Source organism: Leopardus geoffroyi, chromosome B3 (assembly GCF_018350155.1).
Source record: "Leopardus geoffroyi isolate Oge1 chromosome B3, O.geoffroyi_Oge1_pat1.0, whole genome shotgun sequence".
Taxonomy (NCBI): Eukaryota; Metazoa; Chordata; class Mammalia; order Carnivora; family Felidae; genus Leopardus; species Leopardus geoffroyi.
In genome coordinates, this window is record NC_059337.1 from 145,811,269 (window position 1) to 145,827,048 (window position 15,780).

At 53.5% G+C, this 15,780-nt stretch overlaps 1 protein-coding gene across 7 annotated transcripts in view; it reads left to right on the plus strand.

Moving 5' to 3' along the window:
* TDRD9 (tudor domain containing 9) overlaps nucleotides 1–15,780 on the plus strand; it is a 121,481-nt gene that overhangs the window by 86,031 nt on the left and 19,670 nt on the right. For 6 of the 7 annotated variants that reach the window (XR_006704226.1, XM_045448402.1, XM_045448404.1 and 3 more), the window contains 10 exons: nucleotides 1,781–1,881; nucleotides 5,099–5,272; nucleotides 7,161–7,272; nucleotides 8,668–8,880; nucleotides 9,134–9,223; nucleotides 10,097–10,396; nucleotides 11,323–11,478; nucleotides 12,598–12,668; nucleotides 14,116–14,225; nucleotides 14,712–14,808. Coding sequence is in view for 6 of the 7 variants with exons in the window: in XM_045448402.1 (XP_045304358.1) it covers nucleotides 1,781–1,881; nucleotides 5,099–5,272; nucleotides 7,161–7,272; nucleotides 8,668–8,880; nucleotides 9,134–9,223; nucleotides 10,097–10,396; nucleotides 11,323–11,478; nucleotides 12,598–12,668; nucleotides 14,116–14,225; nucleotides 14,712–14,808 (1,424 nt within the window). In the remaining variant the exon portion in view is untranslated. The remainder of the gene's footprint in view (nucleotides 1–1,780; nucleotides 1,882–5,098; nucleotides 5,273–7,160; nucleotides 7,273–8,667; nucleotides 8,881–9,133; nucleotides 9,224–10,096; nucleotides 10,397–11,322; nucleotides 11,479–12,597; nucleotides 12,669–14,115; nucleotides 14,226–14,711; nucleotides 14,809–15,780) is intronic. The other variant, XM_045448403.1, reaches the window with a different exon arrangement.

The window sequence follows — 15,780 nt, forward strand, 5'->3', positions numbered from 1 at the left end:
TTGACCTTTTCACACACATCTACTTGCCCTCAGTCTTGCTTCCTTTTTTGCAGACCTGGCCTGGAAAGATAGCCTTGAGAAGTTACATATTTATGGCTAACTGATCATGTGCCCTTTTGAAGGATTTAAAACCCTTCTCCATAAGGTTGAGAATATTTAGTTAACAGTTTCATTTTACACAAAGTGAAATGTTACTGGTTGTCAGATTAGGACTGTGATTTAAACTGATCCACAGACCTGAATGCCCAGTAGAATCACCTAGAGAGTGTTTGTTTATTTTTAAATATTTCAGGGCTCCATGCCACAAAATCTGAACGAGAAGGAAAGGTCTGGAAATTAACATTTAAATAATAATGTGTTTTCGGTGAATCTGATGCTCAGCCATTGGCATGGACCATTGGACGAACATTTGTGGACCGTTTGGTTAAACCTGAGCACGTGGAAATGTCAGGATGCACAGCTGGAATAAAGTACTTGGGAACTGGACTTTCACTGCACCACTCGGTTCTATTATCAGTTTATACCTGACGGGGGGGGGGGTGTAAAGCCCTCGGTAAAGTGGCTGGCCTACAGTAAGCGCTCGAGCATGCCAGCTTTTTCCTGTTGGTAACGTCGCCACGATCACTGAAGGGAGCAGGTGCACGGGGAGGGTCACAGGCGACTGAGTGTTGTGGAGATCTGGGACGAGCCTGAACATTGCTGGTGCTCAGGCTGGGGGCAGGCAGCTGAAGGGAATTTTCATGTAAAAAGTGGTCATTAGTCTCTTATCGCTGCTGGGGACTCTGCCCCTGTGGGTCTTCAGGCCGGACAAGGCTCTTTTGTTTGGCTTCCTTGACTCGAGATGTGGTCTTCTCCCCTGCCCTGTGCACGGCGAGAAGGATCCCGCGGGGTCCTTGTCAGGTTCTAGCTGTGCTTGCCACGAGTGGGGTTTGAGGCCAGACCTTTGCCCTCCATGCGCATTAGGAAGACCAGACGATAGCTCGCGTTGACTCAACCCCTACCTGAGAGGCCCTTTGTTACGCATTTTATATTCTGCTTCCCTGAGCCTTGCGCTGACCCCTCGATGTGGGGACTTACCCTCATCCTTACTTCTTGTGGTGGGTGAGTCCTGGGGCGATTCCATACCTTGCCACTGGACGCTTGACCTGGCAGCTCAGAACCGGGGCTTCTCGCCTGCCCCCCCCCCCACCCCTCACCTCTCGCGGCCTCTCCTGGGGCCTGGGACCGCTGGTGCAGGGGCCCCAGGTTTCCTGCCCAGCCAGAGCCTGGAATGCTGATCACCCAGACGGAGGGGAGAAAGCAAGCAGTCGGGGCTGGGAGGGGTTTGCAGCTCAGTGTGCTTGACTTGTGGCCACGGTGTGTGGTGCCCCTCGGGCCCGTGGGGCAGAGCTCCTGCTGGTTCCCTTCGTGTACGTAGGAGGGGTTGTGCCAAGAGACGTGTTTAGTCAGCTTGCTTAAAGTAAAATAAAAAAACAGCTTTTTTTTTTTCCTGTTGGACTTTTGTATTATTTTGGCAGAGAAAGAGTTAGCTTTTATTTAGCATGTATTTATTATTGAAGCTTAGTTACGATGTAAAAGTCATTAGTCATTAGATACACCTGTCGTAGAGTCTACATCTTATGGTTAAAGACAGTAAACTATGTTTCTGTGAACTAAAATAATGTGTAGCGGCTTTAGCTTGTGAACAGTTATGAACATCATAACTGTTTCCTTAGCTTCTACGTCTGCTCTGATGCTAAAATACTAATACTAAATACTAATCCTGCTTTATGTGTTACAGTTGAAGCACATTCCTCCCTATGGATTTCTCTACCATAAACAACTACAGTCTCTCTTTAGACAGTGTGGTCAAGTCAAATCCGTTGTATTTGATGGTACAAAGTAAGTATATTTTTGCAATCAACTGTAGTTATGAAAGAGCCATAACGTTTTTAACGTTTGCGGGAACGAATCCTTAAAACTGAGTGTACGTAGAAATGGGTCTCTGTTCGGGCTGTTCCACATGGCCGTGGAATGTGGCTTTGGTCTGTCTTGTTATCATCGCGATTTCTCTTCTGTTTCAACCGCGTGGCCTCCTAGAGCAGCTAAGCCGTGAGCCTGTGGTGATGCCCTGCGGTGCCGGGACGGTGCTCGGGGAGTCGCCTGCCCCTAGGTGGTCACGGTGCATCACTAGTGATAGGTTACTTTGTAGGCCATGGAGACACCCCAGGATAGGGCCTCCCTGCTTGTAGTTACTCAACACACGTGTGTTCTAATTATTTTTGGCAGACAAGTTCTGCGGACGCTGAGTACGTTTCACCTTATCTGAATTGCAGGTATAAGGGCTAGAATGGCACGGCTCAGAGTGTCCCTTTGAGTTTTTATTTCTAGGAGGGAATGTTTGTGTGAAGAAAAGACTGTGGTTTTAAATTGATTTTTAGTTTTAACATTGGAGATTTTTTCTGGTGGTCTATAAATTGTTTTTATTAAGCTGATGTCAGTTTGGGTTAGTTTTTCAGACGTTGTAAGTTCTGTTCCTGTGATTAATACATCGATTTTCATAACCTGACAGGGTCTCAATGCTGTCCACAGCAGTTACAGATTGAACTAGCTTAGCTTATAGTACCTCAAGTCTTCTTAAATATTCAAACACAAATTACACTGAAATTGTTTGTTTGGGGGGGGGGCACGAGTGAGCAAGGGGCAGAGGGAGAGAAGCAGGGCTCACCTAAAATGAGGCTCGAGCACACCCGACGTGGGGCTCGAACCCACGAACCATGAGATGTGAGCTGAGCCCATGTCAGGTGTTTAACGACTGAGCCACCCAGGGGCCCCTCAGATTACGCTGAGATTCTTCATCACGTTTACAAATCACTTATTTAAAACTGGAGCCACATGGCAAAGCTCTCTGTCCTGACTCCCCAGGTGTTGTTGGACCTTGTTGGTAGCGGACCACCAGGCTCACAGCTTAGCCCCTTTAGGAGGTCACTCGGTTGAAAGAGAAGAGAAATCGCGTTTGCCTTGGCTCTGGCTCCAGTTGTGCGTGGGTGATCTTTGCCGGGTTTCAGTGGCCAGCAGCCAACAAGTCTGATCTTGTCACTGGGTTGGAGTCTGTGTCTGTTTCATATTCTTCCTGTCTGAGCCTTTTTTTTTAAATAGGTATTTTAATCCTATTTTACACGATTCCTTGTTTCTGGCTTTTTAGCCACAGTAGCAATGTCATGTCAGTTATTGGAGGTGTAACTGTGCTCTTCTGGTTGTACCAGGAGCCGTCCTTGTGCATCGAGTGTGTAAGGACAAAGGATGACCCAAATCACTATTTGAGGGAGTAGAGGCTGTGTTCCTTATGGGGTCACGCAGGGCTTTCTTGAGCGAGGAAGTGGTGTCAGGCGTGAAGGGCCTTCGGGCACAGGTGGTAAGTTCACAGGCACAGCGTCTCTTCCCACGTGGAGCTTCCAGCCTGGCGGTGGGGTGTCAGCTTAGTTGTGGGGTTCCACAGACATTTGTCCGTCTCGGACTGTCATCAGGGAGGCCCAGGTGGTCAGAAGACATTCTTTCTGGGGCTCGGAGCAGTCATGTTCACTTGGGACGTTCCGAGGAGGTGTTTGAGGTGGGCGGCGGAGGTGGCTGCTGGGGCAGGAAGAGGCGCTGCTCCCGTAGGGGCCCAGCGCGAGCCCAGCTGGGTCTCTGGAGAGAGTGGGGTGCGCGCGAGGCTGGGGTGGAGGCCGGGTGGCCGGCAGCTGGTGTTGTGTCAGATCTGTGTGTGTCGTGGAGGTCGGGTGCTCTATGCCAGATGGTCCTTTGTGGCCACCTGGCCAGGATGAGGACGGATAGACGGGTGTGTGGAGACCCCCGGGTGTCGGAGCTGCGCCGTTTTGTAGGACGTGATCAGAGGACGGGGAAGAGGGGGAGCCTTGGCAGTCGTGTAAAGCAAGGTAACCCTTGACACCAAGGAGGCCACAGGTGAGACACAAGATCTCTTGGGCTTGGTTGTTGGTCGTGTGTACAGGACAAAGGGGATGGGGGTCCACGAGGGCAGGTCTTCCAGACTTCCAGACAGCATTGAGTGGGAGGGGGCCGTGAGGAGCGGCCCCCCGGCAGGAGGGGCGCGGGTGGGGGTCCCGTGGGCGGGAGTTCAGAATCTGCTGTAAGATGGGCATTCTGGAAGTGTGGCCTCAGTGTGAAAGAAGCTTTCTGAGGAGAAACTCAGGAGCCGGCTAGAGAAGGCAACAGAACAGGAGGGGAGCGAGTTGGGCACAGGCCAGTGCACGTGCTCAGTGGGGAGTCCACAGGGAGGCAGGCGAGGAGGGCGGTGGGGGGGGGGTGCAGGAGGGCGGAGGACAGCCGGTGCTCCCGGGGCAGTGGGCTCAGGCTGCAGACAGGCTGGGCGCAGGGCCGAGCTAGGGGCTGACTTTTGTCCCTGCCTGCCCCTCCTCACCGGCTGTGTCCTTCGCGGGGCTCAGACGTCCGTGTTTCCGTGACGGTACTTGGAGGGGTCGTAGGTCTCTTTGCATGACGATGATGTTTTGACCCAGGGCATTCGTGTACAAGCAAGTGCGAACTTGAAGCTTTATTTATCCCGGGAAATGCCCAGCAGACGCCCTCAGCGCACGCTCGGTTCTCCTCCGGCAGGGATGTGGGAGGCCTGGTGGCGAGGGGTGTCCGCCAGCCCACCTGGGGGGTCAGCCCGGTGCTGTTTGTGGAGGGGAGCATGGAGAGACTGACCTCTTCTTGATTTTCTGTCCTCTGTGTTTAGTTTACAGTAAAATAGAAAAACCGTGGGGGCTCACAGAGCCATCATCCTGTGTTCGCTGTGAGAGTCAAGATTCCTTGGCTGAAAGTCTCATCCGCACTTGGCGTGCGTCCTGCGTTACGTGGGGGAATTCATAAGGGTGGCACTCGGTTTTACCAAGATGACAGGTCCTTGTGATTTCTGTTTCTCTTAAGTGGGTAGTTTCATTTAAGGAAAACTTCTTAATTGTGGAATGAAGAGTTTCTGGTATTCTGAGGAGAGGTGTAATTAAAAATGTCCATCTCATTTTGAGAGAAATTAATATGCATTCAGTTCTCCTTTTCAGGTTCCTGAAGAACTGATTCTTTCTTTACGTTTGTGGAGCAGAGCCTTCGTGGAGTTCTCACGTAATCCGACAGAGAGGTTTAAAACTCTTCCCGCGGTGTACATGGCGATCAAGATGTCTCAGCTGAAAGTTGCCCTGGAGCTGAATGTACACTCTGCAGAGGAGATCGAGGGGAAGGTCCAAGGAGGGGCGGTTTCGAAGCTCAGGAACACAAGGTATTTTCAGAAGGCGGGCGGGCACCCCTGTCTGCCTGCTGCCACAGTCTCAAATACGGTCGTTGTTGCTTTTAAGGCTTATTTATTCTGAGAGAGACCGAGCGTGTGGGTGGAGGAGAGGGGGGTAGAGAGAGAATCCCAAGCAGGCTCTGCGCTGTCAGCACAGAGCCTGACGTGGGGCTCGACCTCCCGAACCGTGAGATCGTGACCTGAGTCGAAATCAAGAGTCAGATGCCGAACCGACGGAGCCACCCACGCGCCTCTCATTTTCTCTCTTTTTTTTTTTTTTTTTAAATTTTTTTTTTTCAACGTTTATTTTTATTTTTGGGACAGAGAGAGACAGAGCATGAACGGGGGAGGGGCAGAGAGAGAGGGAGACACAGAATCGGAAACAGGCTCCAGGCTCTGAGCCATCAGCCCAGAGCCCGACGCAGGGCTCGAACTCACGGACCGCGAGATCGTGACCTGGCTGAAGTCGGACGCTTAACCGACTGCGCCACCCAGGCGCCCATCATTTTCTCTTTTTAAGCAAAGTGGAGTATTTTTGTGGTCAGCAGAGTGGATGGTGGGACAAAAACGGAGATGCGTTGGGAGCACCCCGGTGCCGGCCCACACCAGCCACCCCTTCCTCTTGACGGGGGCTCTCCCTCCAGCCTCGTTTGCTACAGGAAGGCTGAGCTGCCCACGTGGCGGCCCCAAGCAGTGGCACTCGGCACTCGGCAGATGCTGTTGGGCGTATGGATTTGATTCTCTTGGACTGAGTTAAATCACCCTTCGGGATGTAACAGATGCCTTTGCTTTGGGTCACACTGTCCCAGTACTGTGTGGAGGAATTCTAGGTCATCATTTAAAAAAAATTTTAATGTTTATTTGTTTTTGAGCAAGAGAGAGCACGAGTGGCGGAGGGGCAGAGAGAGGGGGACACAGAACCCGAAGCAGGCGCCAGGCTCCGAGCTGTCGACACACGGCCCGACGCGGGGCTTGAACTCACAAGCCGTGAGATCATGACCCGAGCCGAAGTCGGACGCCCAACCCAGGCGCCCTCAGTCATCATTTCTTATTTGTGATCTTTTTGATTCTGTGAGGACCTTGACAGGAGTTTGGAATTGGTGAGGGAAGGAAGCACATCCCATCGACAACTATTCCATGTTGAGGTTTTGATTCTGAGGCTCTGAAGGTGCAGGGAGTTGGGTCTGTAGCCCAGGGAGGGTGTGTCCTGCTGGGAGCTTTGCCTGAATCACTCTTAATAAGTGGGTCTGAAAGCGGGGCAGAGTTGGGTTAGGATCTCTCATAATTCTTCCACTTCATTTTAGAAAGAAAGTATTAGGAAAGGGGAATTGTATTTTTATCACATTTGTATTTCATGTCCTCAGACTTCAGCATTTGCTGTCTTACTGTTTTAAGAGATGAACTATGTCTCCATGGTTGACTAGAAAATCACGTATGTGTTTTCTAACATTGAACCAGGCATGGATTCTCGTACTTTAGGAAAAGTCAAAGTCACTCACCTCTGAAACCAGAAGTTAGGAAATATGGCAGGTCTTAGAATGTGTGCCCTTAAAAGTAGGTCTTCTGTAAGAGTCTAGACCTTTAGAATACACCCCTGGGGGTGGTGTATAACCCCTGGGTGCACGCTCCACCCCCCCCCCACCCCCCCACCGCCCCGGGTAGCTCGGGAAGCCATCACACACTCAGATTTGGGATGAAATCAAACTGTTATTGCCAGCTTACAAGATGTTCTTTTCTTGTGTTAAAATGGTTTTTTCTTGTATAAGTAATGGAATAGTTTGAGCAGTGACTTCACATATGTAAACGTGTTTTCTTTGTAACACCTGACTTTTATTGTCTTTTTTTCTTTTTTTTTTTTTTTTTAAATCACATTATATAGGGTGAATGTGGACTTCCAGAAGCAGACAGTAGATCCTATGCAGGTCTCATTTAACACATTCGACAGGTCCCAGACAATTACAGATCTTCTCTTAACAATTGATGTCACAGAGGTGAGATGGTGTGTCTGAATCATTAGAGCTTTTCTGTCTTTTTAACCTAGGATTGTCATGCTGTAGACATGAAATAGTGCATGTACTTGTACACACAGACACACACATGCACACAGCCTGTGCACCTTAGTGATCTAGTAAATGTGGGTGGGTTTGCATTATTGTACTTGTTAAATGGAAATGGAACTGTAACAGAAAATGAAACACAAATATTCTAGAATCAAAGTCTAATTTTTAAAACGTTAGGTACATTTAAAATGCCACTCTGTCTCTCAAAAATGAATAAACGTTTAAAAAAATGTTTAAAAAAGCGGGGCGGGGGGGTACTGGGGGGGGCTTAGTGGGTTAAGTGTCCGACTTTGGCTCAGGTCATGATCTTGTGGTTTATGAGTTTGAGCCTCGCGTCAGGCTCTGTGCTGACAGCTCAGAGCCTGGAACCTGCTTTGGGTTCTGTGTCTCCCTCTCTCTCTGCCCCTCCTCCACTCATGCTCTTTCTCTGTAATTATGTCATAAAAAAAGTTTAAAATGCTAAAACATTAATTTCGACCTGACACGTGAAAATGTTCATTGGCACAGTGACGCATGCCTGTGTTACTCAGTTTATGTCAACAGAACTGCCATCAGCATCATCGTTCTTTAAGGTGGTTTTTACTACTTTTTTTAATTGGATGTTTATATATTTTAAGAGAGAGAATGAGTCTCAAGCAGGCTCCACGCTCACATGGGGCCCAATGCAGGGCTGGATCCCACAACCCTGGGATGGTGACCTGAGTGGAAACCAAGAGTTGGTCACTCAACCGACTGAGCCACCCAGGCGCCCCTCCGTCTTAAAAAAAATTTCAGTGGAAATAGATGTCTGCTTCCTGGTAAATCTGGCCACGCTTCATCAGGAGACTCCACGTAGAAACCTCGATTCCAGGCTGCTGGAAAACTCTGGCGGTTGTGGGTCCTCGCTGCACCTGGCAGCATGGGCAGGGGCTGCTCAGTGAGGCCTTTTTCGATGGAGCGTCTGCTCCTCCTCCTCCCACTTGTCACTGCTCTCGCAGGGGCTGTGCCCTCATACCACACCCGCCCGTGCTGCCCCCGAGGGCGCCTGCAGACTCTGCGGACTTGGCTCACCCACCCTGGGGCTGCTCGCGGGTCGGAGCCTCTCGTGGGTCGGAGCCTCTCGTGGGTGAGCGTGCTGGCGAGTCGCACACCTGAGAGGGGTCTGTGACACACGTTTCCTCACTGTGGGTGACCCATGAGCCCCGAGTGTTCTTGTAAGCACCTGTCAAAAGCCTGTAGGATCACTCGGGTCGCAGTACTGTGTGTGTGTCCTGCCGTGTGGGCTTGTGATAACGTTTTTATAGAAATCGTTTCTGGAGGTCACCTCTGCGTTTCCTTCTTTTTTAGGTGGTTGAGGTAGGACACTTCTGGGGATACAGGGTTGATGAGAGAACCTCCAAGATTCTGAGAAAGCTCACTGCTGAAATAAACCGACTGAAATTGGTGCCGTTGCCCACGCACCCGCACCCGGACCTGGTCTGCCTGGCGCCTTTCACTGATTTTGACCAAGAGAGCTACTTTCGAGCTCAAATCCTTTACGTTTCTGGGAATTCTGCTGAGGTGTGTTTTTCTGTAACTAATCACGCAGAGGAAAGGAGGCAAACTTGTAGCAGCTTATAGAAGATCTTGTCTAATTTTAAGTGGAAATTATAAAATCGTTTCAGTTAGAAAAGTAGCCCCGCAAAGCAGTTATTCCCCTCAGCGACGTGTGGATTTAAGTTCTGGTCGCGAGACTCCCGCGGTTCTGGAGCTCAAGAAGACGGTTGCATGGCCCGTGACCCTGTGCCGAAGCGTGTCCTCTCCCCTCCTCCAGGTGTTCTTTGTGGACTATGGCAACAGGTCTCATGTGGATCTGGATCTTTTAATGGAGATTCCCTGTCAACTTCTCGAACTCCCGTTTCAGGTAAGGCGCGAAGTCCCTGCGGCCTCAGTGAGGAGCTGGGAAGGCCTGTGGAGGCCACGTGGCCTGTCCTCCCCCCGCAGGCAGACAGGGCCCCAGACTTGGTGGGGGGTGGGGACTCGGCATGTCACACCGGCCCACGTCGGTGTCTGCCGTTCTCCAGAAACGTAGTGCTGCGGGCCTGGTGGCGGAGCGAGTTCAGATACGTGCAGGGTTTGGCGCTTAGCGGAAGAGTAGCGGTTCAATGCCGTAGCGTTTTGAATGCTGTTTCCGAGGGGTCTGGTCGTGTTGCGACGAGCCAGAGCCTGGGGGGCCCGGAGACGCAGGAAACCGTCCGGAAGGCGTCCGGAAGGCGTCCTGAACTCCGAACTTCCGTTCCGGTAGAAGAGCAGCCCCGCGTTTCCTTTCCTGCGACGTCCTCACTTGCCCCCAGTGGTGTTTTCTGAGTATACACAACCCTTTCCTTATTTTTGGCGAAGTCTAGTCGACACGAGCTTGACGTTCGTTTCGGGCGTACGGCGTAGAGGTTCCGCCACTCGGCACCTCGTGTCCCACTCGCGCGGGCGCGGCCGCCATCCGTCTCCGTACGGCACGATCGCGGGGCCGCCGACCGTGTCCCTCGCGCCGTCACCTTCTCTTCCCGCGACCTACCGCGTGACGGGCAGCCTGCCCTTCCCGCGCCTCCTCGGGCGCGCACCCCCCACGTGGACATTCTCCGTCCGTCGGTCGGTCGGTCGGTGGGCCGCGGCGTGTCTGGGAGGATTTTGACGAGACCGCTGGTGCGGACCCCGGTTCGGGGCCGCCCGGCGGCAGCGTCCGGGGGGAGCGGCTCGCTGGGTCACGGAAGCGGGTCAGCCGCGCCCTTCTGTCCCGTAGGCGCTGGAGCTGAAGATCCGCGGGATGCGGCCCTCCGCCAAGTCTCTGGTGTGCGGCGAGCACTGGAGCCTCGAGGCCGGCCGGCGCTTCGCCTCCCTCGTGAACGGCCGCGCCCTCCTCGTGAGGGTCTTCTCCGTGGTACACGGCGTCCTGCACGTGGACGTGTACCAGTGCGCGGGGGCCCAGGACACCGTCAGCGTGAGGGACGTCCTCATCCAGGAGGGCTACGCCGAGCTCGCCGAGGAGCCCTACGAGTCCAGAGTACGCACTTCCATCCTGGCGGCTAGAGCGCGTGTGGCCGTGCCTGGGGGGGGGGGGGGGGGGGAGGGAGGGATGGGGGTGGGGAGAGATGGGGGGAGGGAGGGGCGGGGGGGGGGAGAGATGGAGGGAGGGAGGGAGGGGGGAAGACGGGGGGGGGGGGCTCTGCTTTCCTCTCCCAGGATGCCGACGGGTGGACAGTTAGTATGTCTGGCACCGTTTTGAAGGTCTAGGTTTTTTTGACACTAAATCATGGCGGCTGGGCCTCGCTTTGTTGGTTTCCTATCATTAAGCTGTTTTTTCCTTCTTGGAATGAAAGGTATAGAAAGGTTTTCCATTTGGGGAGTTGTTTTTTCTGTAACGAATTCTAAGATTTAGCTCCCTGATGAACGTAATTAATAAACGTTTGTTCCAAGTACTTCACGTATTTCAAAATGATTTTCAACCGTTTCTTTCAAAATCCGTCCTGAAGCTATTTTTCTTGGTCGGAAGGCTTCAGAGATGCCACGTTTGAATCAAACGTCGAAGGCCATTCTTCCCCTTCTGTGGCGTCTGCTGAGGATGCAGGGGCTGGGATTAGGGAGAGTGGGGACCGGCAAGAGGGTGGTAGCCGAGAGCCGGCTGGGTTTTGTGTTTGGTTACGTGAAAGCCACTTAAGGGATTCTGGCGGTGTCCCCCGTGTGCAGCAGAGACTTTGTGTACGGAAAGTTCTCTTAAGAACTATTTCTCAGTCTCTTCAATCTTCTGATGGCCGAGAGGTAGGGAAGGCTGATGAAATTGAGCCTTAAACGAGTCCTGTCTTACTTCTTTTGTTTGAAATACTTGACAAGATTTTTTCCTGACCTTCAAGGCCTAGTAGTCAGCCTGGAATAAGGTCCTGCCTGTGAAGTACTTTGATTAGTTTAGAATGAAGTGCTTTCAGTACAGTTTTCTCTTCTGGCAAAATGAACTTTCCTTACTCTCTTCAGCAAAGCCACGAAGCTCTCAAGGGTCTCTTCTCCAAGTCCGTGGAAGACATAGCAGATATGTCTATGCCGTCACCCGTGAAGGATGACAAAAAGTACCTGATTCGGATTTTGTTGGAGAGCTTTTCTTCTAATAAACTGGGGGCTCCCAATTGCAAGGTAATTTATAGGAGTTGTTTTAAGATACATTCTAGGGGTGCCTGGGTGGCTCAGTCGGTTGGGCGGCCGACTTCGGCTCAGGTCAAGATCTCACAGTCTGTGGGTTCAAGCCCCGCATCGGGCTCCATGCTGACAGCTCAGAGCCTGGAGCCTGTTTCGGATTCTGTGTCTTCCTCTCTCTCTGACCCTCCCCCGTTCATGCTCTGTCTCTCTCCCCAAAATAAATAAACGTTAAAAAAAATAATAATAAAAATAAAATACAGCCTAAAAACTTAAGGTAATTTTACGTTTATGTGCTGAGTCATAAGCCAGCGGTCCCGATGGGTTTTTCTCTTCCTGGTTTTTAACGTTGACACTTTTTTGGCCGTGGAGCCTATGTTAGTGAGGGGAGAAGCCGGCCTGGCGTAAAGAGGTGCTTAGTCTAGTTCTTGTGTTTCAACCAGCCTTTCCTAAGGCCGCTGTGCCTGTTTGCCCGGGGGGAGAGGGTGGCGGCTGTGGAGAGCGGGACCCCGCGGGGGTGCCCGCCTGGTGGGAGAAGAGCCCCCCCTCCCCCGCCCCGGGCCGTGTGTCCCCGGCGCTCCCTGCTCGGTTGGGCTGGTCTGGTGCGGTGAGAAGAATACTGTCACTCAGGTGTTGGGTGACATTTCCTTTTTTTGGCCAGTGTCTTCCTGAAGCGTTCCTGTCAAGGAACGCTAAGCCAAGAGTCGTGTCCCCAGAAGAGCACCCGTGCCACATCTCTTCCCACCGAACCTGAAGGTGTCGTAGCTGAGGCGTAGCTGTTTTCTTTAACACATGAGCTGATTTTTGGATTTTTGAAATGTGTATATTTTTAAGTTCTTAAATGTTTATTTTGAGAGGGAGAGACAGAGCATGCACGCATGAGAGCGCAAGAGCGAGGGAGGGGCAGGGAGAGAGGGGGAGAGAATCCCAAGCAGGCTCCGCACGTCAGCGCAGACCCCGTCGTGGGGCCCAGTCTCACGAACCATGAATCTCACGATCGTGACCTGAGCCGAAATCAGGAGTTGGATGGATGCCCAGCCGAGCCACCCAGGTGCCCCTAAATGCATGTTAAGTGATAACTCGCTTACTGGTAACACTCTGCATATTTTGTATATACAGGCAATACTTCACGGGCCTTTTAACCCTTATGAACTGAAGTGTCACAGTTTGACCAGAATCTCCAAGTTCAGGTATGATTAGCTTAGGTTCCCCGTGGGTTCCTTTTTCCTCTGCTCCCCTGTTTATAGAGTTTTTCAGAAACTAATCTTTATGTCTAACCTCTTGGGACGTTCCCTTTTCCAGCTCCTTCTCATTCTCTCCTACCTCCAGATCTGAGGTACTCTTTGTCTCTTACATGAAAGCTGTTCTGTGTAAGACCTTTTTGAGAATCTTCCAACCAAGACTTCATTTTTTCTGTATTGTTATTCATTCAGCAACCCTGTGAATGCCACTGTGTTCTGGGAACTGTTTATGGTTTGAGGGGAACAATAGTGACCAAAATGCACTCGGTGTGATTCCAAAATTGTGGGTCCAGGGGGGGTGGTGTGCGAGGGAAAACCGGTCCTCCTGGGATGGGTTGGTGAGGCTCTGGAACATCATGAAAGCATCTCGGAGGGGCCCCTGACCACACCCGGAAGGCCACAGAGGTTTCCAGAGATCCTGTGACAGGAGGAATGCAGGGGAGGCTGAGGAGCAGCAGTGAGGGGCGGTGAAGGCTGGCTGAAGGCGTTGGCCTCGCTGTGACCCTGCACTTCTGAATAAGTGTGTGAGGCTGGAGGGAGGGCGGAAACAGAGGGGCTGCAGAGCTGTGTGGTGAGGGCGAGCTCCAGAAGCGAGGTCTCGACATCTGAAGCCAGTTGGAAAGTCTTACCATGCCCTTTAAACAGTCGCTTGGCTACAAGGTAAACTGACGGCTGGATGCCTAGAGCAGGCGCCTCTTGGAGCCGTGAGGGGTGCAGCTCTCGGGCCCACCGGCCCTTTGCTAGAGCCTGCGGTTCCGAAAGGTTGGCAGGGGGTCTACGGGCGCTTGAAGGTGTGCGGAGCACAGTAGGGAGAGCGCACTGGATCTCGGAGGAGGAGGTTGTCAGGCAGGAGCGTACTTTGGAGGCTGCCCACTGCTGGAATCCCGGGTGGGGACATCGTGGGCCACGCTGAGTCCCCGGCAGGAGTGCGGAAACAGACAACTTCATGAGAGCTCCCGGGTGGAGTCAGCAGGCCGGTGTGAGAGTGGAGTCAGTGACACTGGAAGGGGAAGGGGAAGAGCGGAGGAGGGCCTTCCAAGTGGCCACGGGGCCTCTGCTGGCAAGTGAAGGGGGGGCCAGGGGCCCGCCTGCGCCATAGCTGATGGCCTCCAGGTTGGGAGCGCGGGACCCGGCCCCTGGGACGGAGGTGGCGATCTGGGCCTTGTCGGCACGCGGGTGTCGCTCGAGGCCGAGGCCTGCGAGAGACGAGGGTGGGAGCCGGCGGTCCCGGGGGAGAAGAGGAGGCGCCAAGGAACGCTGGGACGTTAAGAGGCTTGCACCTGTTGAGCGTTGCGCTCACGCGCTTGCCTGTGTCTGTCGTGCCAGCTGCGGGTTAGACGGAGCACGCTGCCCGGTGGGTGGCTCAGCCTCTGTCTCCTGCTGACGTCCCTTTCAGGTGTGTTTGGATCGAGAAGGAAAGCATCAACTCTGTCATCATCAGCGACGCCCCTGAGGACCTCTACCAGAGGATGCTGGTTGCGGCTTCCCTGTCAGTCAACGCCACCGGTGAGCGGGGCTGTGTTCACTTGCCGCGTGCTCTTCTCCCTGCGCCACTCTGTTACCAGGAGTGGTTTGTCCCGTGATGACAGCGAACGCGTGTATTTGCGCCACAGTTGGAGGCCATTTTCTGAGCGCGCCAGCTGCTGCGAGGCTAAGAGATAGAACATCACCTTTCCTTTTATACGAGGGTGCGGGTGTCGGTTTCTCGATGGGTTGGTCATTCGTTACATCATGCTTGTGCCCAGAGTAGAACAGGGCTTGGCCCTGGGACAAAGCCAATGGCCCAGTGAGAAGGAAGGAGGGGGAGGAGAGGAGAGCAGGCAGACAGAGGTCCCCGGCAGGTCTGATGGCGTCCGCTGTGGGGCGCCGTGGGGCGCATCCATGGAGCGGACTCCGCGGAGCGGGGGACACGGGACGAGGGGTGTGCCAGGAGGGCGCGGGGTCCTGCAGAGCGACTCGCCCCTGACGCTGCCTTTGTTGCCCGTCCCGCAGGGTCCACCATGCTGCTGAGAGAGACCTCTCTGATGCCCCACATCCCCGGCCTCCCGGCTCTCCTCAGTGTGCTCTTTGCACCCGCGATGGAGCTGAGGTGCGGGGCTCGTCGTCCTTTAGTCCGGGCTTCGCGGAGCGAGGACCTGGGTGGGCGAGCGCACCCCTGCGCCCCCTCCCCTGGAGAGGAGACCCAGAACCTCGGCCGCGCCTGCCTGGGCACGATGGGAGCGGTTGCTGGGGGGACACGCCTGCAGTGGGCTCGGGGAGAGCTCCGGTCCCGCGGGGCTTGAGTGAGAGAGGGGTTGGGGGAGGGACAGGAGGAGCTGGGAGCGGGCTTGGGGCAGGCGTCCTGTTGGAGAGGGGCCTAGGTGTGACTCTGCTCTCAGGCTCCCGGCTGGCTGTCCACGGGACGCCTGGTCCCCCCCCCCCCCTGCCCCTGCCCCGGGGCTGGTGACCATGGGGGAGGAGGCGCACTGCTGTGTCCTACTGGTGTAGCTCTTTTTGATGCCTCGACCAAACAGTGATTTCTCCTGGAGGCTGTAGCGGAGAGGGTGGTGAGCTGGGGGGAGACCTCGGGGCACCCTTACGTGGGGACAGCCGCCGCGTGAGCTTTTCACTTGAGAGTCGGGGTGTTGCCGGGGAAGCACTCGTGGGCGTCTGCAGAGGGCGGCGGCTGCGGAGAAACGGGGTCTGGTCTCTGGGAAGGCCGCACGCCCCCCCGGGACCACCCGACCCTGCCGCTTGCTCGGCCCTCTCTCCGTGCACCTGCTCGGTCTGCCGGTGTGGTCTCAGATGGTGCTTGTCGCAGTGTAGACGACAGCTGAGTAGGGTCTTGCTTCCCACTGAAAGCGTGCATTCCTTAGAAAAATTTGGAAAAAGCTGAATGGGAAAAAAGTAGCATCATCATTTTTAAATGTTTAGCGTATTTATTTTCAGTATTATATATATTTTTTGTTTTTAGGTGTTTGTCGTACTGCGTCCTTTTCCACAGATACAGGCATTTTCATGTTATGATGTCTTTGTAATTACCCGTTTTAGAAATTGCAGAGTGGACGTAAAATGGCTTTTA